The sequence below is a fragment of the Ovis canadensis genome, chromosome 1 (genome assembly GCF_042477335.2).
Source record: "Ovis canadensis isolate MfBH-ARS-UI-01 breed Bighorn chromosome 1, ARS-UI_OviCan_v2, whole genome shotgun sequence".
In the NCBI taxonomy this organism is placed as follows: Eukaryota; Metazoa; Chordata; class Mammalia; order Artiodactyla; family Bovidae; genus Ovis; species Ovis canadensis.
The window spans coordinates 72020169-72047142 of NC_091245.1; the positions used below are offsets into that span (position 1 = coordinate 72020169).

At 35.2% G+C, this 26974-nt stretch overlaps 1 protein-coding gene across 6 annotated transcripts in view; it reads right to left on the minus strand.

Annotated features, from left to right (window-relative positions):
* ARHGAP29 (Rho GTPase activating protein 29) overlaps window positions 1-26974 on the minus strand; it is a 79716-nt gene that overhangs the window by 35571 nt on the left and 17171 nt on the right. For 3 of the 6 annotated variants that reach the window (XM_069573543.1, XM_069573621.1, XM_069573598.1), the window contains exons 2-7: window positions 25193-25429; window positions 14034-14168; window positions 3812-3908; window positions 3365-3437; window positions 1198-1246; window positions 626-763 (exon numbers count right to left, since the gene is read on the minus strand). In XM_069573543.1, the coding sequence (XP_069429644.1) occupies window positions 626-763; window positions 1198-1246; window positions 3365-3437; window positions 3812-3908; window positions 14034-14168; window positions 25193-25397 (697 nt within the window). In that variant the 5' untranslated portion in view covers window positions 25398-25429. The remainder of the gene's footprint in view (window positions 1-625; window positions 764-1197; window positions 1247-3364; window positions 3438-3811; window positions 3909-14033; window positions 14169-25192; window positions 25430-26974) is intronic. The other 3 variants (XM_069573635.1, XM_069573636.1, XM_069573637.1) reach the window with 1 other exon arrangement.

Genomic DNA, 26974 nt, shown 5'->3' on the forward strand with positions numbered 1-26974 from the left:
TAAAGGCAAATAATGTAATAGAGCACAGGTTTTGGGTAACTTCTGTGGTTTGCCAGTTACTAAAATGATCTTAGGCAAATCTGCTGACCTTAGCCAAATTCCCTGTCTCATTCACCTCCTCTGTTAAACAGGAATAAGAATTTTGTCTTGCCTACTTTCCAGGGTTTTGGTAAGGATTAAATCAGAAAATGAATGTGAAAGCACTTTGTTAACTGTAAAACACTGGGAAAATATTAGCTATCAAGAAGTTCCTTATATATGTTTCCACTGCCTTCTGATCTGATAGCTAGATTTTTATCTGATAGTTGTTTTTTATCTCCTTTAACTATATTATCTGATTGCATTTCTTTTTGCTTATTAGAGTATAACTTCTTTAAAGGCAAAGACAGTACACTGTCACTGTGTCCCCAGATCTAATGGTTGGTCCACAGTTCAATGTTCAATAAATATATTTATTTTAAGGAGAGCCTTCCCTATTTCAAGAAGAGAAAATGGACAATGATTTTATTCACTAATGAAAGCACTACTAATTTGGAATCATTATTTACAGTCTGTAGAAAATGAATCACAAAGAATTTAGTTCTTATGTTCCAGAGTTAATCAGATGCCCCAAAGGGCAACTCACCCAAGTTCAGCTTCTTTTCAACCCATGAGACTATGTTCTTGGTATATTTTGACCATGTTTTAGCATATGACAAAGCCAGTTCTATAGAATTAGTGTTTTTTAACAGCATGCTGTCTAATTCTATAGGAGAAAAACTTCCTGAAAATAAAAAAAATGTCAAGGTAAGTATATATTAAATATGAGCTCATAACATGAAACCTTTAAAGAAGCATTAAAATCCTAAGATGTTTTTCAATGAAAACTGGTTGAAAAAAATGTGACAAATTCAGAAACAAAGGGTCACGGCTTGAGTTGAAAATAATTTCAAATTACATTTTAAAATCTTAATGCATATTTCTATTATTTATCAAGTTACAAACCCTATATAACTGTTGATCAGTCTCTATCATCACACTATCTACTCTAGTAGGTTTTTTCCCCTTAAGTTTTATGTGTAAAACTTTACATATTATTCATCTTATGTCTAAAATAAATACTTTCCGTTACTAAGCAAGGAGATTAAGTAATCCAAAACATTTATCAAAAGTAACTGTAAAATGTCTGACTAAAGTTTTAAGTACCTCAAGCATTACCTTTTTCATTGGATGAGTCCACTGATTCCACAGAAACACTTTCAAAAGACTTTAAAAAAGGAAGAAAACAAATTTAAGATTACAGCAGAAGATAACAGATTTTTGCTTCAAAATTTTTTCACTCTAACTTCTTACTCTGAGATAATTCCTACTAAAGAATTTCAAGCATTTAGAACTCAAAGAGCCTGAGAAGCCTGTTTAAATGCCAGAACATTTAATAAGAACTATATAGCTTTTTACAACAGCAGTTCTCAAGGTCCAAGAATGAATAAACCTCTTTGTTTACTAACAGCATTAATGAATCCATTCAAAATTTTAAATCCTGAAGATCTCAAAAATATTAGTCAGCAAGTTATGGAAGCAATCTAAATAGACTGCTATCTAAACAGAAGACAAAGACACTCTCTTTCAGCCATCCTTTACCATTTTATTATATGATAAGCATGTCATGCAAAGTCCTTTGGACAGCTTAGTATGGAACTTTCTATGATGATGGAAATGTTCCATAGCTGCACTGTCCAATAAAGTACCTACCAGCTACCTTTGAAAAGTGGCATTTGAAAAGTGGCTAATGTAAATGAGAATTAAAATTTTAATTTAATGCACTGTATGTGACACACAGCTACCGAAATAGACAGTGCAGGAAAATGTTATCTACCAAAATTGTGAGAGCTTATTATTCAATGCAAAAGGAATCATGTAAAACCTACATTTAAAGTCAAGCTCTATCACTTAGTAGCTATATGACACTGAGCTACGTATTTATACTCACTTAAGTTTTCTGGCCCTTCATAAAATGAGGATAAGAATACCACTTCATAAGTCTATCTTAAAGATTAAGATGATGTAGGTTTGGGGCTTCCTTAGTGGCTCAGTGGTAAATAATCCTCCTCCCAATGCAGAAGACATGGGTTTGATTCCTAATCCAGGAGGATCCCACACACCACGTGGAGCAAATAAGCCTGTGCACCCCAACTACTGTAGCCTGCACGCCACGCCCTAGAGCCTGTGCTCCGAAGTAAGAGAAGCCACTGCAATGAGACACTCACGCACAGAAACATGGGCCACAGCAGGAGCACATGAATAGGACATATGATTCACACCTAAAATTTAAATTATTTAGACCCCTGTTACACTGATAGAATGTTTTATTACACTTTCTAAATTAGCAGCAAGCTTGAAACATATAATTGAGGAAAAATAAAAAATAACAGCATAATATTTTAAAGATCTAGAAATACTTCACAATTCTGATATGGTTTCTACACTGTCCTCCTTCAGTCATCAAATGGATGACTTCAGAATGTCACATTTTTTTTCTAAATACTGTAGTACATATAACAAATGGCCTTTAAGTAGTCATTCACATTTTGTATTATTTAAGAAAGGCTGAAGTTCTTATGTTATTTTGACATAATAACAAGTACTTGGCACATTTCCAAATACGTGTTGAAATCCTTTTGGATCTGAATTCCAATACTTTTTGGAAATCCTTAACAGGAAATGATCAACATATGTCCCTAATGCAGTCTGTTTAAATATCTTGCATTTGGTAAAAAAATATTACTCAAATGAAAATATTACTACTACAATTACTATAAATCTTTAAAGCAATATTCTACATACATTCCTAATGTTCTATGATTTTATAGGTATTTTTCTTCAACTAGGAATCAGAACTCTAATTCTCTGACACACTTATAACAACGCTCTTAGGGAGAATTAAGACCTATAGTTTTGTTAATAAGGTGTTTCATGGTAACAAACAAACTGTAGGGCATGTGAAAAGATTAACACCCTCTTCACTTCTTGTATCATTTTTCTAAGTTTCCACCAGTCTTTAAGACCTGCGGCACTATCAAGAAGGAAAAACGGCTAAGAACTACTGATTAAAATTTTGGATCATACGACATACAGATTCATTACATAAGACATTATAAAATTATCAGATACGTTCTTTTAAAATGATATAGTTCCACTTCAAAAGTACAACTAAATTTTTGGCCCCAAAACTGGCCATAAATTATCATACTTCAAATGAACTGAGCTATTTCTCTTGCTACACTAAAAAACTATCAAAGACTAATGCTGAGATTAAGATTAGGATATTATTAAAATAGGAAGTTAAAAATATTAAAGTCTTTGCTTTCATATAAACTTGGCCTACCTTACTTTCCTGAGAAACAGGCAGTCGCAATAATGAATCATTGCCTACATCTCCCATAAGGAAGTTTGTCAAGCTATCCAGGGGAAGTTTAAAAAAAAAAAGAAATAGAAATTAAAAACACAAAGACAAAACACAAGTCATTACATTGCTCTGTCACAAGCTGTACATTCAACATGTCATCTAGATTAAAAGAGCCTTAGATATAAACTCCTAAGACTCTATCCACGTAAACTAAGCAGTCACTCACGGATGGATGCTGCTTCTAAATGGCTATAAACACCTCCAAATACAGCAATATAGCAACACAGGATATAGCGTTTCCAAAGCTGTGATAATATTTTATGTTGGTGAATGCTTTGCTTTGCTTTACATACTGAATTATCATGACACATACTCTCACTGAGACACTCAGCCCCTAAATTCTTGAAACGACAGTTCTCTACTTACATATTTCCAAAGGTAAAGGCCAAGGTTTCAATAGAAGAAAACACTTCTCTGAAGAGATCATTTTTGTTTTCTTCATTTACTTCTGTGAAGTTCACAGCTGTAGGGAAAAGGGATTACAATAAATGAGGGGGGAAATAAACTAGATTTATACAAAGTAATTTAATCCCATAAAAATCCACCATTACTTTCTAGAAGCATTAGAAGATTCAGAAACTAAAAAACCTAATAAACAAAATAATATGATGTTCAAGTTCTTCATTAAAGAAATCACACAAAAGAATCACCTTGCATAAAAGTAGCTGGCATTCCAATATGACTCCTCCACACACACTGCATTATTCGGCACATCCAAAAAGTGACTCAATGTGAAATCACTCGATCTTGAGTCATGGAGACTACGTTACATCAGCCCTCTCTCAGTGAGAGAGCCCTGTGCTATTTTCTCTTGCTTATTGCTTCACGGCATTTTTAAAGAACAGTTAAATGCACTGTGACCCACTTAAGTCAATATGAAGTACATTCTCCACTACAAATTACCAATATCTAAAGTCATATATACATCTGACATAGCATAAAACCTATACACGAAGCATATCATATTAACAACACCCAATACTTAAAAAATCTTAAATTCCTTATTTCTTCCTTTTTAAAGCCTTATTCTTGTAAGGTCCTTAGGCTCTGAGGTCCATTTAATTGATATATAGCTGTCTTTTGTTTATCATAGTGATATTCTAACATTTTGCATTTTGTTAAAGAAAATTAGGAAACATAACTGGAAAAAGTTTTTTATTATAACTTTGTCTTTACACACCTTTGTTAAAAGCCCAGATACAATTTACAGAGACAAAACGTGAGGGCTGAATGGGTAAACTGTTCGAAGCACCACGTTCTACTCAGACTGAGTTTAAGGGGCAACTGGCTCCTTGTATCCCACCCTCCCTAGGGTCCCTGCCAATCACCCTCCCTAGGGTCCCTGCCAATCACCCTCCCTAGGGTCCCTGCCAGTCACCCTCCCTAGGGTCCCTGCCAATCACTAGAAGAAGAGAAACCAAGTGGAGAGGAAGCTATACTTTGTTTTAAAACAGAGTTGTTCTTAAGCTCGGTTGTACATCAGACTTACTTTAGGAGCTTTAAAAACAAAATCTGAGGCCCACCATCCAAGATTCAGATTTTAAAAGCCTGGTGAACCACAGATATTTGTTCAAAATTTCTCCCAGGTGAATCTAATGTGCAACAAGAATTAAAAATGAAGCCAGGATTCCTAAGAAGGGATGAATTAAAACCTCAAACCTGGAAGCCTCAGGAAATTACAACCAAGATTTTATAGACACGAGGGGCTAAGGTCCACACCTTTCATCATATTCCTCTAAATATTCCTGATACAAAGATGAAGAAAAACTTAACCACCACAAATAATTTTTTAAATATCTCAAAATTTAGGTTGTAGCTTATATAACCTAAACAGCTGAAAGAAATCCATACAAAATATATGAAACAACAGTTTTCAAGACACTAGCTATCAAGCAACAAAGAACAAGAATCCTAACATACAAGAAACAAATGTGGTAAGCTCTGCAACTGCCCTAAACTTACTGTCTCATAACACACACAGATTTCTGAGCAAAGGAAACTAACAGAGATAAAGAAGGCCATTTTATAATGATGGAGTCAGTTCATCAGGAGGACATAATTTTATACATTTATGTACCTAATTAACAGTTTCAAAATGTATGAAACAAAAACTAATATAATTGAAATGAGAAATAGACAAATTCACAACTACAGTCAGAAATTTCAAAAACCCTCTCTCAATAATTGACAGAACCCGTAGAAAGAAAATCTACGAGGATTAGGAAGCCTTCAATTAGGATTAGGAAGCCTACGAGGATATGGAAGCCTTCAATCATACTATCAGCCACATGGATGAAATGGACATTTAAGGAACCTCTACCCAATGACAGCATATTCTTTTCAAGCATACATTGTAAATTTACAAAGATGGACTATATTATGGGCCATAAAATCAGTCTCAGTGGGTTTAAAAGGATTCAAGTCAGGCAAAATATGTTCTGTGACTAGATGGAATTAAACAATAAAAATCTCTGTAAAAATCCTCAAATATTAGGAAATGAACACATTTCTAAATAACCCCATAGATCAAAGAAGAAAAGGGAAATTAGAAAGTATTTTGAACACAATGAAAATACACTGTATCAATTATGGTGAAGGTGGGGGCAAAGAGGTGCAGAAGGGAGGGGCTACCAAGGGGCACGCATCACCTGGACTGCGATGGTTTCACAAGAGAATGGACATCAAAACTGATCAGACTGTACCCTTAACTTAAATATGTGCAGTTTATTATAGGTCAATTATACCTCAATAATGCTGTCTTAAAAACTGCACTGGAAAATAGACTTCAAACATAATTTAAAATGGAATACCAGAAAAAAATGTAAAGCCTACTTCTATTTCCTAATTTTAACATGTTAGACTTTAAAGAAAAAAAATACTTTGTAACACTTGGCAGAATTCTGTAATTATTCATCCTTTCTTATAAACATATTTTTCAAAGCACTAAACAGGACTAGGAGACTTCAAAATATAACTGTAAGTAGTGAAAAGACAATTATTTGAACCATCTTCAGTCCTTACCTTCATCCCTACTCAAATGAGGTTACAGCCATCTATTGAAAATTCCTCTTACTGCCTTTGCCTCCACTTCAAAACAGCTCTCTCTCTAATATCCTTTCACTTCTTTTGCTCCTGCCCTGGGTTTCAAAGAATAATCTTCAGCTCCTTTCCAATAATAAATCTTCCCATTCTCCCCTGCATTCTCCAAAACCCTACACCACCACTGCTTGCGCTTGTGCTCAGTCGTGTCCGACTCTTTGCAACCCCATGGACTGTAGTTTACCAGGCTCCTCTGTCCTCCTCTCTCAAGGCTCCCCTAGTTCCCACTACCTGACGTTTCTTATGATACTAACAACATACCCAAATCTTTCCTATGGGAAAAAATTAAATTTATCATATTTCTCCTTAAAGCTATCACCCTAATTCAGCATTTCTTTACTGCCAAACCTCTATAAATAGATAATGACTGAATTCACTAGGATTTGACTTTTCATCTAGTTTAATGGTTAGCAGGGGTTGGAAACCTTTTTCTGTAAGGGGCTGCTGCTGCTAAGTCACTTCAGTTGTGTCCGACTCTGTGCGACTCCATAGACGGCAGCCCACCAGGCTCCCCCATTCCTGGGATTCTCCAGGCAAGAACACTGGAGTGGGTTGCCATTTCCTTCTCCAATGCATGAAAGTGAAAAGTGAAAGTGAAGTCGCTTAGTCGTATCCAACTCCTAGCGACCCCATGGACTACAGCCTACCAGGCTCCTCTGTCCATGGGATTTTCCAGGCAAGAGTACTGGAGTGGGGTGCCATTGCCTTCTCCTTCTTGTAAGGGGCTAGATAGTAAATATTTTAGACTTTTCAGGTCATACAATCTGTTGCAACTATATTCAACTCTGTATAAAGGAGTCAAACATAAATAAGAGTAGTTGTTTCTAATAAAACTTTACCTACAAAAACAGGCAGCAGGTCAGATTTGGCCCACTGGTAGTAATAATAGTTTGTGCACCCCTGGTTAAAAGGACGGGTTCCAAAGCCAGTATGCCTCAGTTAAATCCTAAATCTATCTCTTATGAGGTTGAATAGCTTAACTGTTCTGTTCCTCAGTTTCCTCATTTATAAAATGGGGATAATAATACGTATTTTGAGAACCACTGTGAAGACTGAAAGAACATAGAAGAGAGCTTTTTACATAGAAAATACTCAATAAATGTCTCACTCACTACCACTCAACAACACTGTCAGTAATCTGCAACTACATTAGTCTAACTTAGAAGTCTTTTTTCCCTTTTAAGTTTTCATCCTATTTGACCATTCTGCAACTCTCAACAACCCTACCACTTAATACATATGTAACTTTGGACAAATCTCTCTATGTCCCAGCTTTCTTATCTGCAAAACAGGAGCTGATATAATAATTTCCTATAGAGATTAATGGCTAATCCATGTAAAGAGCTTAACAGTAAGTACATCCTCAATATATTATGTCAGCTATTATTACTACAAGTATTAACCACTTTCATCTGACTTGAAGCCTTTCGCTTAGAAGCAATATATTATACTTAACTAGAGGAAGCAAAACTTCAGAGGTTCAAACCTGAGTTTACATCTGACCCATATCACTTCCGGTTTTACTCTAGATACATCACCTCACTTCAATTTCTCATATGTAAAATGAAAGGAACTAAGAAAACAAATGTAAAGCACCTAGGGTGTGGAACTTGGTGTTTAGTAAATCTGAGCACCCTCATGTTCTTCATCTATCTGTAGACAACAATTTGTGCTTCAAACAGTTGTTTCCACTCAGTCCAAAGTTCTCATCTTGGCCTTCTTCTCTATACATTATCCCCACAGAATCTCATCCACTTCCAGTATCTGTAAGGAAACAATCCTCAAACCACGGGCCTAGGTTTCCCCTCTGAGCTCCACTGGTCTGTTTGATACGTTCCTCCCCCTCCTTTCTAGCCTTCACCCACCAGCACTGCAATCTCAGCACATACAAAACCAAACTCTCATCTTCTCATATGCTCTGCCCCTCAAGCCTACTCTTTTCCATACATTTCCTAGCTGATGAGTTTTGCTTCCAAAATGTCTCTGAAGTTTTTTCCTTCCATTCCATTCCTATCGACACTGACTTAGTTCAAAGACGACATTTTACGTCTAGTCTGGACTATTTAACAACCTGCTAATTAGCCTCTCTGTCTCCACTCTCTCCTCTCTATTAGCTGACCTTCAAAATCAAATTTAAAAAATTTTGTGCAAAGTTTAAATATCTCCCTTGAGTTCCCTATTAAGTCACAGCAAGGAGCACTAAAACACATTAAGTATCTCTTTAAGAAAACACATGAATAGTTTTCATACATATACTCTACTAGAACAGCAACTTTCAAACAGTTTTACAATAACCAACCTTTGCTAAGAAATACACATCACATCATGACAAAGTATACCATAAACATATAATAGATAACTATATATACAGTTATATAACATTTTTTAAAGTTTCTGAAACATCCTTAAGTCTTAAACTTATTTTCAATTCACTTTCATATTTTAAAAATGCTGGCTACAATTCATTAATGTGATGTCATAAATCAGAGGCCATAGTTTGAAAACTGCTGAATTAAAAGATAAAATGGAAGAAAATTTTCACCATTTGCATGGGGAAAATTGCAAAAACACCAACCAAAAGCTATAAGATTTATAAAATGAAAACTTCACATTGCTTCTGAGAAACAAAAAAGACAACGTGAAGAACTTACATGCATCCTATACTCAGAAATGCTGAATATACAAATTGCTCCTTAATTTAATTTATAAACTTAATTATAAATTAACTATAATCTATGTTTATAGACTTAATTATAAATTAATTTAAATTTAATTCAAATCACCTTCAAAATACTAGCACGTATTTTTTAGAACTAGGACAAATCAACTGAAAAGTGCTTATGGAAAAATAAAATCCTGAACAAAAAGAGTATTGGAAAGAGGAGCTATCCCTACCAGACATTAAAACACTATAAAACAATGGAGACAATAAGGTATTGACACATAACTAAACAAATCAAGGGGAGAGAATAAACTCTAGAAATAGATATTAAATATGTGACAGTGTAGAGTATTTATGATAAAGATAGCATCTTAAACCAATGGGGAAAATAGGAATTATAGCCAGAAACATAGATACTCTAGAATGTACCAAAGATTTAACTTTAATAAATAACACCATGAAAACATTAGAAGAAAAAACAATGGCGAATGCTATTATAATCTCCAAGCAGGGAAATCCTTCCCTTATACTCAAAAAACATACAAAAGATTGAGATATAGATGCAAAATAAAATAAGCAACTCAAAAGATAAAAACAAACTAAAGAAAACCTGCAACTTATATCAAAGATTAAGGACTAATTTCACTTATACAGAGTTTCTATAAATCAGTAGTGCTGCTGCTAAGTCGCTTCAGTCATGTCCAACTCTGCGATCCCAGAGACGGCAGCCCACCAGGCTCCCCCATCCCTAGGATTCTCCAGGCAAGAACATTGGAGTGGGTTGCCATTTCCTTCTCCAATGCATGAAAGTGAAAAGTGAAAGTGATGTCGCTCAGCCGTGTCCGACCCTTAGCAACCCCATGGACTGCAGCCCACCAGGCTCCTTCGTCCATGGGATTTTGCAGGCAAGAGTACTGGAGTGGGTTGCCATTTCCTTCTCCAATGCATAAAAGTGAAAAGTGAAAGTGATGTCGCTCAGCCGTGTCCGACCCTTAGCGACCCCATGGACTGCAGCCCACCAGGCTCCTCCATCCATGGGATTTGCCCGGCAACAGCACTGGAGTGGGGTGCCATCGCCTTCTCCGATAAATCAGTACTAAATCAGTACTAAAAAAAGACCATCAAGAAGAAAATCTGAATCAAGAGTCAAGTCACATAAAATGATGTGTAAATGGCTCTGAAACATATGAAAAGATACTCAACTATACCGAAAACGAGGGAAATGCAAATCAAATCTATACTGAGATACCAGTTTTTGCTACCAGATTGGATAACAAAGTCTGGTCACCAGCTCTGTTGGCAAAGGTGTATGAAATTAGCTTCTTCAGCATGACTATCAGAAGGACAGAAACTCTATGGAGGATGTTAGCAATATAAAAAACACAGATGCAAAAGTGCTCTGTTCTAGTAACTACCCACCTAGAAATATACACAAGCTATTCACTGAAGTATTGTTTGTAATAAAAAAATTAGAAACAATCCAAACATCTATTAGTAGTGAACTGGTTAAATTACAGTACATCAATATAACAGAATATCATGCAGCTTTGAAAAAACAAATAGCAGCAAAAGAAGACCTTTTATATACAGTTAACTCAGAACAATGAGCAAAGAGCAGAATGTTACCCTTTGCATAAGAAAGAGAACATACTGTTATTTGCTTTTGTATATGTAATATGTCTCCAGAAAGATACATAAAAAACCAGTAATAGTTGTTGCTTATTTAGGGAAAGGAATGGGTAGCTAAGGTCTGAGGTAGAAAGACACTTCACTTAGTGAATACCTTTTTATACTGTTTGCACTATGAATCACGTGAATGAACTGCCTATTAAAAAATTAAGTTTCAAAACAAAGAAAACATGTAAGGCTTCTATAATTTTGGATACATAATTAAAACTTTTCTTGCTTGCCAATTTTTAAATATAGGGCAAAATACAGATCATGAAAAACCTTAAAAATTGTCCTTTTATATTACAAATGAGGTTTATCAAAATGCTTGTAAATGATGAAAACACAACTACTACATGCATAATAAACTACTGAGTGCTACGATGTCTTTATCTGCTTCACAAATAAGCTGTATCTCTCTTACCATATTGCAAATATTTTGTCAGACTGAGCTTCCTGCTTGGAAACAAGAAGACACAGGAAATACAAATCACTATTAGAATGAATGAGGAAAAGCTAAGGATTTTTCTTTTATGGTTATTAAAAGGTAAATCCCACATTTAAAATAAAAAATAAGAGAAGTTAAAGGAGAGGTTAAAGGATTTCAATTTTATTTCAACGCAACTGTTATTACTATGCATAGGAAATGCATAGATTTCATGCCTTCACACCCTGAGCAGCACAAACAAAATGACACCTCCTTGATCTAACTGTCTTTAGGGCTTCCCAGGTGGCTCAAACGTCAAGAATCCTTCTGCCAAGCAGGAGGCTGCGGTTCAATCCCTGGGTCGGGAAGACCCCCGGAGGAGGAAATGGCAACCCACTCCAGTATTCCTCCCTGGGAAATTCCATGAACAGAGGAGCCTGGCGGGCTACAGTTCATGGGGTCACAAAGAAGTCCAACACCACTGAACAACTAAACAACAACAATGATATTCAAAAATGGTTTCTACACTTCAAATCCTGGCCTTTCCAGGGTTTGAAAACTAAATTAAGATTAAATGAAAGAATTAAATAAGCTCTAATTTGACATCAATTTTCTAGGTTACTGAATATTTTTCATTTGAGGTATCAATGACATTTTTAGATGGCCTCAACAATAATACAAGGGGGGCATTTAGAAACTTAAAACTTACACCAAAGAAAACACAATTTTTAGTTTTCTAGTGTCATAGAGTCCTACTGAAACAGAGTAAGTGAAGTCCTACTGAAACAATAAATTCCCCAATAACAAAGTAATCTTCAAAACTTCATCCAACACAAAAGTTAAGACTGTAACAATCATTCCAAGGGTAAAGACACTCTTAGTGGAAAATAATACTCAAAAAATTGCTTTACAGCAAAGAAAAAAGATCTGTAAAGCAGTGGAGAAGTCTCTTTAAGTCTGTTTCTGGAATACAGACACTCTCCTTCCCCAGGACATAGCTACTGACAACAATTGAATGAACTGTGGTCCTTATTTTCAAGCATGGAAATTTTACTATCTATAGACACAAATTACTCTAACTTACATTAAATTGCGCTTACAAACAATCTATTTTAAAACAAATTTGGTTACTAAGCATTTTTAAGAGTCACAGCAGAAGCTATCCACTTTGAAACCATCTATATTTTTCCAGTGCTTGAAATACAGAAAAAAAGAGAACCACGCAAACAGGATAAATCTACATAAAAAAGTAGGGAAGGCAGTTCTTAATTACACGGACTATATTGTATTGACAAGGTTTTTCTCTTCCTGCCTAATCCCTTGACACTTGCCCTTTGCCCTCTCTACATCAATCACATTATGTTCTTCACATCCAGAGTTCTACTAGCATCCAGAATTGCAGTTCCAATCCCTGCCCTAGCCCAGTTAATGTTCACCTGACCTTTGAGACTCAGGACAGGTAATCCCTCTCCCCAAAACAGCCTCTCAATTCATTACTCAAGCCATGGTGACTCACTTTTAGTGAGTTAAACTATTGTTAAACCAAATTGTTAAACTATTTGAATTTGCATTACCTATCAGGTTAACATTCAACACTGACAATCACTTCTTAGAACCTAACATTTTTAAAATTCCGTAACATCGTTCTCCAGATAGTCTACCTACTTTTGTTCCTCACCTTCTCTCTGTCCCTGGGAGTTCACACTCAGTCCTCTACTCAGTCTGCACACTATGAGTTGGTGTCATCCTCTTCCATCACCACTCAGGTCAACAACAATCGAAGTTCACTCCATCTTCAACTTCAAACTTCAGCCTCATCCCTAACACTCAACCTGTCCTATGTTCCATCAAATCAACAGCCATCTCCTCTTCTGTAATAGCCACACTCTTACTTCTACCACATCCCAGCTTCTGCCTTAGCTCAGATCGTCAACCCTCCTCTAGCCCATTATTTCCAATAATCTCCTAACTGAACTCCTTTGTCTCTAGTCTCATTTTTCTCAATCTTTATATAATGCAGCCTAGAATAATAGATTTTAACAATTTTTGGTCCAAATTATTTCATCAAAAGGTAACGTCCTAATTCTTATTTCTTTTAGCACATGTAATATATACATACACATTTATATACACATATATGATAAACTTATTCTACAATTTTAGTTTCATTTATCCACATTTTAAAATAAGGTACCAATTAAGTCTACTTTTTTCCATTTGTTTCCCCCCTTTAAGTGGAGTCACTACAAACAGCCATTTTCCAGCATTAATTGTCCTCACATAACAAAGACTTTTTGTGCACCAGTAACTTATTTCAAAAGAGCATACATATTTTCAAAAAACTCAAAAATTTTAAATGTCAGTTGTTTAGTTAATTTTACTTAGTATTTTTAGAGTGTTTCCTGCCAAATAAAGTTTAATTTTTAAGACAAAAAGAGTTTTAGGTGTGACTTAGTGTGTTAGTTGCTCAGACATGCCTGACTCTTTGCAACTCCATGGACTGTAGCCCACCAGGCTCCTCTGTTCATGGAATTCTCCAGGCAAGAATACTGGAGTGGATTGCCATTCCCTTCTCCAGGGTGACTTAGGAATATTTAAATATCAATGTGTATCCTACTGATACACATCATACAGGCGCCATGAGAGATGGCTCCACAGACATTATGAACCAAAATGTATCATGTGGATCCTTTTTGCTCATGCCAACCCACGGTTAATAGTGTCTTTCTTACCTTTCACTTTTGCGGTAAGCATTTCTGCAGCATTTTGAAGATCGACAGAATTGAGGTTCTGATGTTTATTCATTACAGACTTTAAAACACGAAGAAGTTCATCCAGACGTATATGAATGACTTCTTTAAAACACTCTTAAAGGAAAAAAAATTTTTTTAATTTGTTTCCCAAACCATGTTACAAGAGTCTAAATAAACCATGAAAAACCATTTGGGAGCACATTTTAAACAGAAGCAGTGGCTCCAAAATTTTTGCCTACAGTATGTTCACTTTTATTTTCACCACTGCAATTACATGTAACTCATTTAGCCTTCAAACACTCCATAATCATTTTAATTCACTAAAGATTTCAAAGGCACTCACAGAGTCAGTTTAGGCATTACCTTTTGCAGTTTTCTCCATCTAAATGTGCTTTCCAGATTTCCCTTGCGGCAACTTTAAAAGTTTTTCCTGTCTTACAGTTTCTACTATTAATATACTTTTTAATACATATGGTAACACTTAAAGCCATATAAATGTCTGAAATATTAACCCGTATTAAATGGCACTTACATGTTAAGTTACCACATAAGAATTGACTCTTCATTAAGCTATTATCAGATATCAGAAATGAGCAACTCACAGGCATATATGTAAGTACCACCATTTCACCTATATATTTTAAAAACTAAAAACTGAATTAACTGCATGATGAAAAACTGGGGGATCATTACAAGAACTCCAGATTTACGCCTACTCTTGAAAAAAATCAAAATCTGGTTATACCAGGCCCATATCCTCCTTGGCCTCAAGCAGCTGAAAGAGCAGCACTGCACTCTTTTAGGCAAGCTTCCTTCCCAGCGCCCACCTGCCTGCTCTGACATTTATAGTAGTCCTGGTCAAAGACATACAGACAACCTTTTATAACCCTTGGAAATAAGGTGACCATATAATTTATCTTTCAAACCAAAGTACTCTAGCAAGTGAAAGGGGGGGCACTTCCTAGTAAACAGGCATGTTTCTGGATCACCATTCCTGGCAAACCAGAAAGTATAGTCACTCTAACCTTTAAAACCCCTGAAGTAATCCTCAAAACTTTGAAAAGACAACCACCTGAAATACAATACTCTGATGTAATGTTCATTTCTACAGCTTATATATATAGCACTAGTGTTTAATAATGGCACATTTATTAAATGCTTCCTTATGTGCTAGGCACTGTTAAAAGCAGTTAAAGCCTATCACCTCATTTAGCTTTCATATCAATTCTATTAGGTAGATAATTTTAAAAATTTCCATTGTACATATGAGAGAACTGAGGCACATCTAGGTTCACCAAGTCAGAATTTGAACCCAGGTTATATAATTCTAAAAGCTAAGCTCTTAACATTATACTGTCTCCCTACTGAAATATTAAAAGCTTTAAAACACATTTTTAAAGATGTGTTTTATAATTATGCAAATTTCCCAGAAATATTAAAAGACAGCCACTAGAAAGAAAATCTACAGGATGAAAAAACAAAAGAAAATTCTATTATCTATCAAACATTCCATTCATTAACAGCATTATCAAGAGCGAGAAATAAGTAGTATAGAAGGAGCAGGCAAGGTGGGGAGCTGGGTATATTAGGGCAAAAAGTATCTCAGGTAGAGGTAAAGAAGAATAGTTCAGGTAGTGACGGAAGGAAAGAGAATAGAGTGCCTTCAATAAAATTTACACTCATTCATCCAAAAATTTTAATAATAGATAAACCCAAGAGATTAGGTGCTGGCTTAAGCAGCTTTGGAAGTGAGTGGAGAGTATAACATTAAAGGCAAAGGAAATGCACATACGCACTGGACTCTAGTTGAGAAAGTTTTCAATGAGACTTCAGGTTAACAATGCTGATACTGCTCTACATGTACCCTGAAAGTGAACAACTGCATAACTGGATGGTGGATGGTGGGAGCCAGCATGGCACTCCCCCGACCCCAGAAAAAAAGAGAGAAAGGAAAGCCAGTCATTTCTGTCCCCTACTGTGCTGTTTCAGATTAATTTCTACAGATATTAACATACTTAGGAAACAGGAGGTAAAAATATTGTCTTATTTTGAGGTCTCAGGAAAAAGAGCTTGATCTTTGTGGGTCAGCAAGAATCCTCAATATTCAAAATGAATATTGGATATTAAACAAGAAGGTTTCCCAGGTGACGCTAGTGGCAAAGAACCTGCTGCCAATGCAGGAGATCTGAATTCAGTCCCTAAGTCAGGAAGATCCCCAGAGAAGGAAATGGCAGCCCACTCCAGTATTCTTGCTGGGAGAGTCCATGGACAGAGGAGCCTGGTGGGCTACAGTCCTTAGGGTCACAATGAGTCGGATACAACTGAGGTGACTTAGCACATATGCACAAAATACTAATGGTTTAAATGCCTAAATAAACCAAGGTAATAAATTCTGGCTTTCTCAGAATCAAAGAAATTAACTATGTGGAAATAAATATATTTCAAAATTATTATGTGTTTATTAAAATATTTTAAAATTATAAGTGTTTCATATGTTTTAAAAACATATTTTATATTTTTCAATGTTCTTGGTTTACAGTATATAGTAACAGATACAGCCCACAGAAACAAAAACTCTTCAGGATTCTTAATTTTTAACAGCATAGAGGGGCCTGAGAATGACTGCTGTAAGTTTTCTTAAAAACCACTGCAGAACATTCCTATAATTGTCAACATAGATGTTCTACCAATTTGAAATTCCTTTTTTCCTACAAGGAAGCCCTTATAAACAGATATTGAAGTTGTTTTAAAGCAAAACACTGAAAGACAGTAACTGAGTTATTTAGTGAGAAATTTCAGAAATATCTCAAATTACTCTATAAATAATTCCTGTTTTCTGTGACTGGACACATCTCTGAAGTATATAAATCAATGGAAATGAACATGATAATTTAAAAAGCCTTACGTACAAAGAGTCATAAACTCCCCTATGTATTTGAGTAGATGAGTTTAACATAACTATTAGGACATGAGAAGATTCTGATAATATTTCAGCTGGGACGTTATAAAATAGCAAGCCCTTAATTATGCTTTATAATTTTAAAAAATGTTCCAAGGTTCTTTTTCGTTATAGGAGAATAAAGCTATCACAAATTATTTTTATGAAGCAAAAGCTTCTTGAACATTTATTTTTTCAGAAAGTTTTACCTTTAGGCAGCTCCTTCACCAACACTAAATATCTCCAAACCACCAAAAGCAGCAATAATGAGCTTAGCAAAAAAGACAGTAATTGTTCTTCCCCAGTGGCTTCCCTGGCGGCTCAGACGGTGGGGAAGATCCCCTGGAGAAGGGAATGGCAACCCACTTCAGTATTCTTGCCTGGAGAATCCCATCGACAGAGGAGCCTGGCAGACTAGAGTCCAGGGGTAGTCCGTGGCAAAGAGCTGGACACAACTGAACTATTTTTACTTTTTTTTCAATACAGAAGAAAGGTATGCGGCTCATTGGTGTGGTAGAAAACAATAGATTTCAATCAAACTTCCATTCCAATGCTTAATCTGCCACTTCCTTGAAATGACCACATACAAAACTCAAGTTTCTCTAACCTCAGATTCATCATTAATTCATAAAGTTACCTTATAAGTTTGTTGTGAATATCAAATAAATTGACAGAAACAAAAGTGCTTTATAGTCTTAATATATGCAAACTATTACTATTAAATCTGAAAGCCATTCAAACTAAATACCTTTGAAAACAGATTTGTCTCACACAGAATTACACTCAGTAACAAATTACAGTATGGTTCCACAATATTTTAATGAAAAAGAGATATTAAATTTCAATTTAATTTTATATGTAAAATCTAAATTAGTAAACCACTTAGAAATAAAACATAATTAAGAATATATTTTATAAAAATATTTCTATACCTACCAAGTAAATGATAGTATTTAATTTAGTCATATAATTATAAGATAATTTTTAAGTTTTATAGTGGCCATATTGTAAAGGTAATAAGATTTAAATTATAGTACAAAGGTATTAAATATGCAAATATTATAAGGTTCAATCAGTTTTAATACTAGCTATATAAAAGAGTAAAACTCCTGTATCCCAACATTTGCTTATCTACCATCCCTATATGGTCATCTGAATTTTAATTTACTGTTTCTTTCATTTGTGCCATTTATTTTCTGCTTCACTCAGCTTATCAAGTGAGAACAGATTAGCCAGTTCCACTTTTTGGTTCTCATGCATTAACACAATACCACAGTGTTTATATTGCAAACACTTCATGGAAATACTTGGGTAAATAAATAAGTGAAAAGGCCATGGTGTTTTCCTTGATTTAAAAAAATAAAAACTGACAATAATTTTTTAACTCAGTCTTATTAATTCAGTTTAACTTCTCTGAGAAAGCAATGAAAACAAGGAGGGGGGAAAAGTTTTCAGAACTTATCACAAGGAAACTCATTTTTGTGTTTTCTGTAATAACTTCTGAATTTACAGGATAAAAGTGAAGCCTTAACAGCAACTTTCATTATCCAATCACTTGGGGGATTGTAAAAATAGTTACAGTTGACATTTTAAAAGACTTAGTCTTATGAGCCTTACATATATGAAGTATGAACTCATTTAATTTTCACAATGACCCAATAATGTAGGTACTACTATCTTATTTTAGGAGATGTGAAACTGAGGAAGAGAATACTGGTAACTTGCCCAGGGTTATATACAAATAGTGGCAGAATGAGAATTCCACCTCAGGGCTCTGGCTCTAGAATTTGTGTTCTTAGTCACCATGACAATCAACATGGTTAAAAAAGCTATAGCTTAATGGCAGGTATACTCTGCAATCTGATTTAACAGGCTTCAACTTCCATCTAAATATGCCAGTTACTATTACAAATGAGGTTAAATTATGTAAACCGTACTAGGTAAGTGAAGAAGAAGAAAGCAATCTCCTAAAGCTGGCACGTGTGTAATAAATGAGCTACCTGTATTTCATACTCCATTCTTCAAAGATTTATTTTGTACCTTCTAGACACTAAGCCATAACCTATTAACATCCATATTAGCTTTTCCTAAACGATAACGATTAGAAATCACTTCTAGAGAGGTTTACTTCTGAAAAACACAACAGGAGGACTAGCAACTTATGTTTCCAGTATTTCACAAAATTTCTTGCACACTATAAAGGTTGAAAGTAAAATACTAGCCAACAATGGTAAAATTAATACTCACTGTAATTTGCCTAAATAAATTTGCATATTCTCCTGTGTAAAAAATGGGGTAATCCACAAGATTTCAATTCAGATTTTGAAAGTTTATACACAACTTCCCTCTCACAACAGAACATAGTATTTAATGACATTAAAATTTTTACTTAATTCCTTTAGTAGTTTGTTTTAGAATGTTAACATACCATTTCTGACTACAGTTCTGTTAAATTTAGGGCTCAGAATTCATCAAAAGCTGTCACTTATGAGATCAGTTACATTTTTACAAATTAAAAGTGATACACTCTTCAACTAGAAATCATTTTTAACAATTAGAGAACTTTATCTGGAACTGATGATGAAGTTTTATCCTCCTTCCTAACCTATTTAAAAAACAAAACAGAAAAACATGGCACCATTGTCACAACAGTAAACTTTTATTAAAATCCATTTTTAAAAGTTACATAATCAAAAAACCTATAAGAAGTATTAGATTTAACTGCCAATTTTTTTCTTCAAATGTATGTTATAATGGCAATGGACACTTCCAAGCACTGAGTACTAGACAAAGCAAGCAATGTGCACTATTCTCTCTAGCCCAATTAAAAGCCTTGCACTTTTTCAGATTTCCAAATTTCGAACTTCCACACATGGTGTTCACTTGGGAATGGAGAAGGTATATCACAAAGGGAGAGTTTAAGGTTACTGTAAAACTAGAAGAGCATTTATCTCTGGAATTCAGAACACACTATTTCTCAGTGGGGCAACATAAACCTGAATTGGTACTGCACATACATTAATCTGCAGTGCTATATTTAAACACAGGGGATATAGGTATAACAGCATGCCTTCAGCATTTTAACGTAAGTTGCAAATTTTGCCCTGTAATTATTCATAATGTACCATAATGACACTGGCTGCTGCTGCTGCTGCTAAGTTGCTTCAGTCATGTCCGACTCTGTGCGACCCCATAGACGGGCAGCCCACCAGGCTCCCCCATCCCTGGGATTCTCCAGGCACTGGAAAGAGATCTAAAACTTCAAATTTTACATCTGCTACTTACATAAGACTAAGGGGGCTTCCCTGATGGCTCAGTGGTAAAGAATTTGCCTGCCGATGCAGGAAACACGGGTTCGATCCCTGATCCAGGAAGATCCCACATACATGGAACAACTAAGCCCCTGTGTCACAACCACTGAGCCTGTGCTCTAGAGCCTGAGAGCCACAATTACGGAGGCCACAGGCCACCACTACTGAAGCCTGAGCACCCTAAAGCCCACGCTCTGCAACGAGAAGCCACAGCAATGAGAAGCCTGTGCACAACTTGAGAGTAGCCGCCACTCGCATCAACTACATAAAAGCTTGTGTAGCAACAAAGATCTTGCACAGACCTCCCCCCACCAAAAAAAACCTCCCAGGGTAACCTCCTCTTGGAAATAAGTAGTGGACAGAGAATCAATAAACTATCACTTACCCTATATCAAATGCAGCTGTGTTCACAGTCCTATGATCTCCCACATTAAGCTCTCTACTTTCGTTTGTAAATAAAAACAGTAGAGACTAAGTGCACACACATCTTAACTCTGTTAGGGGGCAGAGAGTCCTTTGGCAGACATTACATGAACTTGGTCAAACTCCAAGAAATGGTGAGGGACAGGGAAGCCTAGTGTACTGTAGTCCACGCGGCTATGAAGAGGCAGACACAATCTGGCGACTGAACAACAGCAATTTTCTGTGATCAGTTCATCAACACCTACTGCAATATGACCATAACGTGCTCACTTGGGAAATTTTCATTTACATTACATTTAATAAAGTTATCATAAAATTCACATTAAAAAACCCTATAAATTGGTGGGAGACAGATGTCCTCTAAAATGTGTTATATAGTTTGAATACAAATACTTAGCTGCCCTCTTCAGCTCTGAACTGTCAATATTCCGAACAATGTAGAATTTCCAACTCCAATAAATTTTTAAATCAGAATTATAATATCAATAGCATCTGATGTAAACATCTCATTTTTAACAAAGTATTAAATGACTTAAGCCATATTCCAAAACTAGTCAATAGCTGAACTGGGTCTACAACCTAGATTGTGTGATTCTCTTTCCTGAGCTCTTTCTGCCATCCCTTATTACCAATCTCCCCAACTTGTATAAACTGCTTAGAAAGTGATCTGCTGGTTCAAATCAAAGAACTGCATGAAAGCTACACATCCCAAAGGCAATTTAAGGAAGGAGAATTCAAATGATTTCCAAGAATTCTTATTTCTAGGTAAAATTTTGCTCCAGTAACAACTTTTTCTAGGTTTCCTTTTCAGGCTATAAAAATAAAAAATACTTATAGCTCAAAAATTCATCTCAATATTCAAGAGATTGATGAAAACCAAACGTCAATACCATCACTGCCCAACAGAAATCTCTGTAATGATGGTAATTTTTATATCTTCACCATTCAAAATGGGTATCTAATCAGAGATGGGTAATAAGCACTTGAAGCAGTTATTGCAACTGAGGAGCTGAATTTTAAATTCTAATTAAATTTAAACAGCCATATCTCTAGAGGCTACCATATTGGGTAAGTCAACATAAATACCACATGAAATAGAACGAAATGAAAACTGAGCAGTGTCTTTATAGTATCATGCTGCTGCTGCTAAGTCGCTTCAGTGGTGTCCAACCCTGTGCAACCCCATAGACGGCAGCCCACCAGGCTCCCCCGTCCCTGGGATTCTCCAGGCAAGAACACTGGAGTGGGTTGCCATTTCCTTCTCCAATGCATGAAAGTGAAAAGGGAAAGTGAGGTCACTCAGTCATGTCCAACTCTTAGCGACCCCATGGACTACAGCCCACCAGGCTCCTCCGTCTATGGGATTCTCCAGGCAAGAGTACTGGAGTGGGGTGCCACTGCCCTCTCCATTATAGTATCATACTGCCATGTAAAGCAGCCAATAAAGCATGAGAAAAGGACACATCATTCTGCGTTCATGACCTCTAGGTTACAAATGAAATAGTAGTTATTTATCAGCAATCAGAGGTTGGTGAAATCACATAATCTAAATTATACATACAACTCGTCTATGAAACGGGCTAAACTCTGCTTTTGCAGGGACTGTGTGATTAAATACTGTTTGCATGTGAAAGTGCTCTGTAAAACGTAAAGCATCATATACAATTATAATAATCTCTGTAACTAGTCAAGGAAAGGGAGATGTGGGTGTAAACGTATCACAAAGCTGTTAATGTACACCGAGCCTTAGCAATGACTGAACACCTGAGGCAGCTATGATTTTGCACACCACTGCTTCATGACAGGTAAAGTACATAAAGAAAATGGTATGCAGATAACACCAAAGGTGATCTGCATACCCACAGCTACATTCTTAAAAGACAACTTTTTAGCTTTTTCATAGCCAACCAACATGAATTGAAAGGTAATAAACAATATCAAAAATTTGGCATCCCTCCTCTTGAGGAGGCAAAAGACAAACCAGTGGCAAAGCCACCAATCAAATACCGACAATGGTCTCTTCACTCCAAAAGAAAAATATGAAACAGCTCTTTGTTGTCTGGCCAGTTTACAACTATACAGAACAGCAGAAGTCAAGGGACGTTTCTCAGTGCTCAGAGACAAAAGCATGACCTATGTCCACTAACATATGTTTATTAAACTACCTCAGACAGCTACAGAATTCAAACTTTTTACCTGCTTTCCTGAAGATTATATCTCATGTGATTTTTGCAATAATCTATTAAATAAATAGCATGACACTCTAACAAGCTGAAAATCATGATCAAAATCAAACACTTTATTATGTGGCATTTGTCATTTATAATGCAGTTGATTTATGCTGTTTGTACATACTCCCTTAAGGAAAACAACAAACAGAAAGGGTCTATCAGTTCAAATAAACTAAAGAAGATATTTCCAGATTTTTATAACAATGATGCAAAGACATAGAAAATAAATTCTTGCTAAATCCAAGATTTATTTTGAGATGGCACACATAAATCCTTTTAACTCTGACTGAAGAATCAAGCATTAAAATCAATCCAAAGATAAATTAATGGAAATTCTCTGGCCACTGCTTACTAATGAGAGCTAGTTACCCAAAAGATGGTCTTTTGCATTAATTTACCAACCATAAATGGAAAATTTTTTTACTATTAGCAATACACTCAAATTCTAAATTTTGAAGTACTGGTTTTTTTTTTATTTAAAGAACAACATCCTTACAGATTTTTAACATTGCTTTTCTGTAAAAAATATATTTCCATATACATCTTTTTACCTCAAAAGGTAGTTTCCCTTTCCTATCTTATTACCAATTTCCTCTTTTCTTCTTACTTAGGATCAACTTTAAATCCTCTTCTTTCTTAACCTATGAACTGTCTACTTACAAATTAAAACTCATTAAAAAAAATTATGGATATAAGGAGTGGGTCCAACTTGTTTTAAATTACCACCATTTTAAATCTGTGAAACAGGGGATAAATATGTGAGATAAAGATTCCAAATGATGTAGAATTTCCTATGGAAAACAAAAACAAATAGATATTCTAACTAAAAATCTTATTTATATTAGTGAAACCTATTTTACTCGCTGCATTAAGTAAGATCAGATTTTACGTTAAAGTAAATCATTTGCCAATTAATATAAATTTTGAGTTAAAAGTTAACCCAGTTACATCAAAAAGAAAAAACTTTACTATACGTAAATTAAAAAAAATTAAAACCCAGTTAAGAACAAACCTTTATTACACAGCTATGCTTTATTTAAATAAATGGCAGATACGTCATTTTAATAATGAATCTGTTACTGGTATAATGCTTAATGTTATTTAGAATATCTTTCCACAATAACAAAGTAACTTTATTACCATTTAATTATCCAAAGTTAGACTTCAAAATCAAGTATTAAAATGAACAGAAATGTAGGTAAATTCTTTTCTAAAAACATATATGTATAGTCTCAAAAGAATGACTTACGTGATTGTCATTTAAGGGTAAATCTAATACTAACATTTGAGGCTACAATTCAAGTCCAGGTATTTTGGGCATTTCAAATGGAAAGTTACAGGTAGGTTAGAAATAAACTCTTAAAAGCAGTATTTATGACAAACAGAAGGCATAGTTTTTTAGTTTCTATTTTTCAGAATGCATATCAGAAAATGAGTATCTAACTTATATTCACAGAAAATATTTACTGAAATCTTATGTCTATGAAACCCCAAAAGGTCTCATATAAATAACCAGGAAACTTCATTTTCTACATCCAGATATACCTTTATGAATATGGACTGAACTGCTACTTATTACAAAAGAATATCAGTTGTATGATTATTAATCACCACTGCCATCAAAATTAGATATAAAAGAGGCACAGAAAGTTGAAAGACAGGGACTAAGATCAAGTCAGGGAGTACAGATGTATATAGCTCTTTATTTCAGGACAATCAAGCCTCAGTCTCCAGTATCCATTTCTAACTAGACAGAAAATAAATCCTATGACTCTCTTTTGAGGAAGAGAACAGCAAAACAGAATTAAGTTTGACTTCTGAGGAAAATATTCACTCAAATCAGTGATTTCAGACTGTTTCAGGAACAATATAGAAAACTGAATCTAGGCAGATGTATTAACAATGTAAATTAAAACTATTAGTGTGCTTATTAAAGACCAATCAGGGCATTGCTACCATTAACAAGAAGGTTAAGATTCCAAATATCTAAAAATCTCCCATATCAAATGGGTCTTGTTCCCTCACTTCCCAAGCTTTCTACTATGGATTGCACTGTATCTGATTATAACATAGTTTACACTATAAACATCAAACATTTGGCAAAACATATATAAAATAGCTAAAGCAGAAGACTCTGCTTTACCACTATGTACATACTTATATGAAAGTGAGGCTGGCATTTAAGATGTTACAAACCATCCAATAAGAAGGCTAAGGGAAAAAGAGTTGACAAACCTGAAAGAATAGCTTCTTTCAAATATAGTAACATATGGGAGAACTTCCTGATATCATTCACCAACTCCTTGATGTAATCAGGATCCAAAATGGCGTTGGAATTTATGGACTTGAGCCCCATCTCAGAAGTTGTAACATCAGTTGAGAGCTGGCCTGTTGACAAAACACGTTTTTTCTTTGTCTTTTTCTGTTTGTAAGCAATCATCCTTTCACATAACAGTCAAAAAAATGGAATTCCTTAGGTAGGGGAGACAAAAAGAGAGAAACGAAAATATTTCATTAACCAAGGTACACTATAACACCAGGTTTTCATGAACAGCTCAAAGCCCACCTCAATATTCTATTTAAAAAACCAACAACAAACTCTGTATTACTAATATAGCAACTTCCATTTATTAAGTGCCAATAATCTTGACAAGTCTATGATATGCAGATTCTCAATTCCCAAGTTAGGAAAGTGATTTGAAGGTTAAATGATTTGTCTAAGCTCTCAGCTGATAAATGATGAATTGGTACTTAAAACCACATCTGCCTTGTGACCAGAATCTATGCTCTTAATAAATTTCCTCTTAATTCCTAGAGCACAGAATTTTTTAAGCTATAAAAGTTGTTCTGAAATGTCACTTAGCGGAAGAACATATTCTCCCACTACGACATCACCTTCAAAAATAAAGGTGAAACATGAGCTTTGAAAATAGAAAGGCCTGTTTTCAAAATCTCACTTCCATGATTACTATGTTTGACCTGACAAACTGTTAATCATCTCTTCTGGGCTTCCCTAGTGGCTCAGATGGTAAAGCGTCTGTCTGCAGTGCAGGAGACCTGGGTTCAATCCCTGGGTTGGGAAGATCTCCTGGAGAAGGAAATGGCAGCCTACTCCACTACTCTTGCCTGGAAAATCCCATGGATGCGGAAGCCTGGTAGGCTACGGTCCATGGGGTCACAAAGAGTCAGACACAACTGAGCAACTTCACTTTACTTACTTACTTCACTTTGGTGAAGTGTTAGTCGCTCAATCATGTCTGACTCTTTGTGACCCCGTAGACTGAACAACAATACACACACATACTCTGGATTATCATTTTCATCAAGAATACTTCTCTGTTGAAATTAAGTTCTAAGCATGTCCACAAATCTGACACACTGTTGTTATTCAGTTGCTCAGTCGTGTCCGCCTCTTTGCTACCCCATGGACTGCAGCACACAAGGCTCCCCTGTCCTTTACCATCTCCCGGAGCTTATTCAAACTCATGTCCTTTGAGTCAATGACGACACACTTGGACTGAACAAATAAATATATGATCACTGGAGCAATATTTTTGGTAATTTCAGGGTGATATAATAAAAACAAAATCTTTGTTATGACAAAGACTGAGATTTGAATCCTAGCTGAATACTTAGTAACCTGTACAATTTGGTTATAGGCTGTGTGAAGATTAAAAGGGAACATAAAATTAAAAGACTTCATTTAAAACACCTAAACCTGGTATACAGTTGGAACTCAAGGAAAACCTTACTGTTTCTGCTTCATCCTTACATTTTATCTTCCTGGAATTAAAAGTCCTAAATTTGTTTACATCTCTTGAAATCAAAAAGGAAATGACTCGAGGAATTAAATTAGCTCAAGCATTACAATTGAAATATTTACCAAACGTTTTGTCTTGGATATTTGGATACTTTCAAAATGGTAGAATGACTAAGGACTTCTGTGAAATTTATAGTAGAAAGTTTTATGTAATATTCATTTCTGGGTTACATGTAAGATATAAAATTGTATCATTT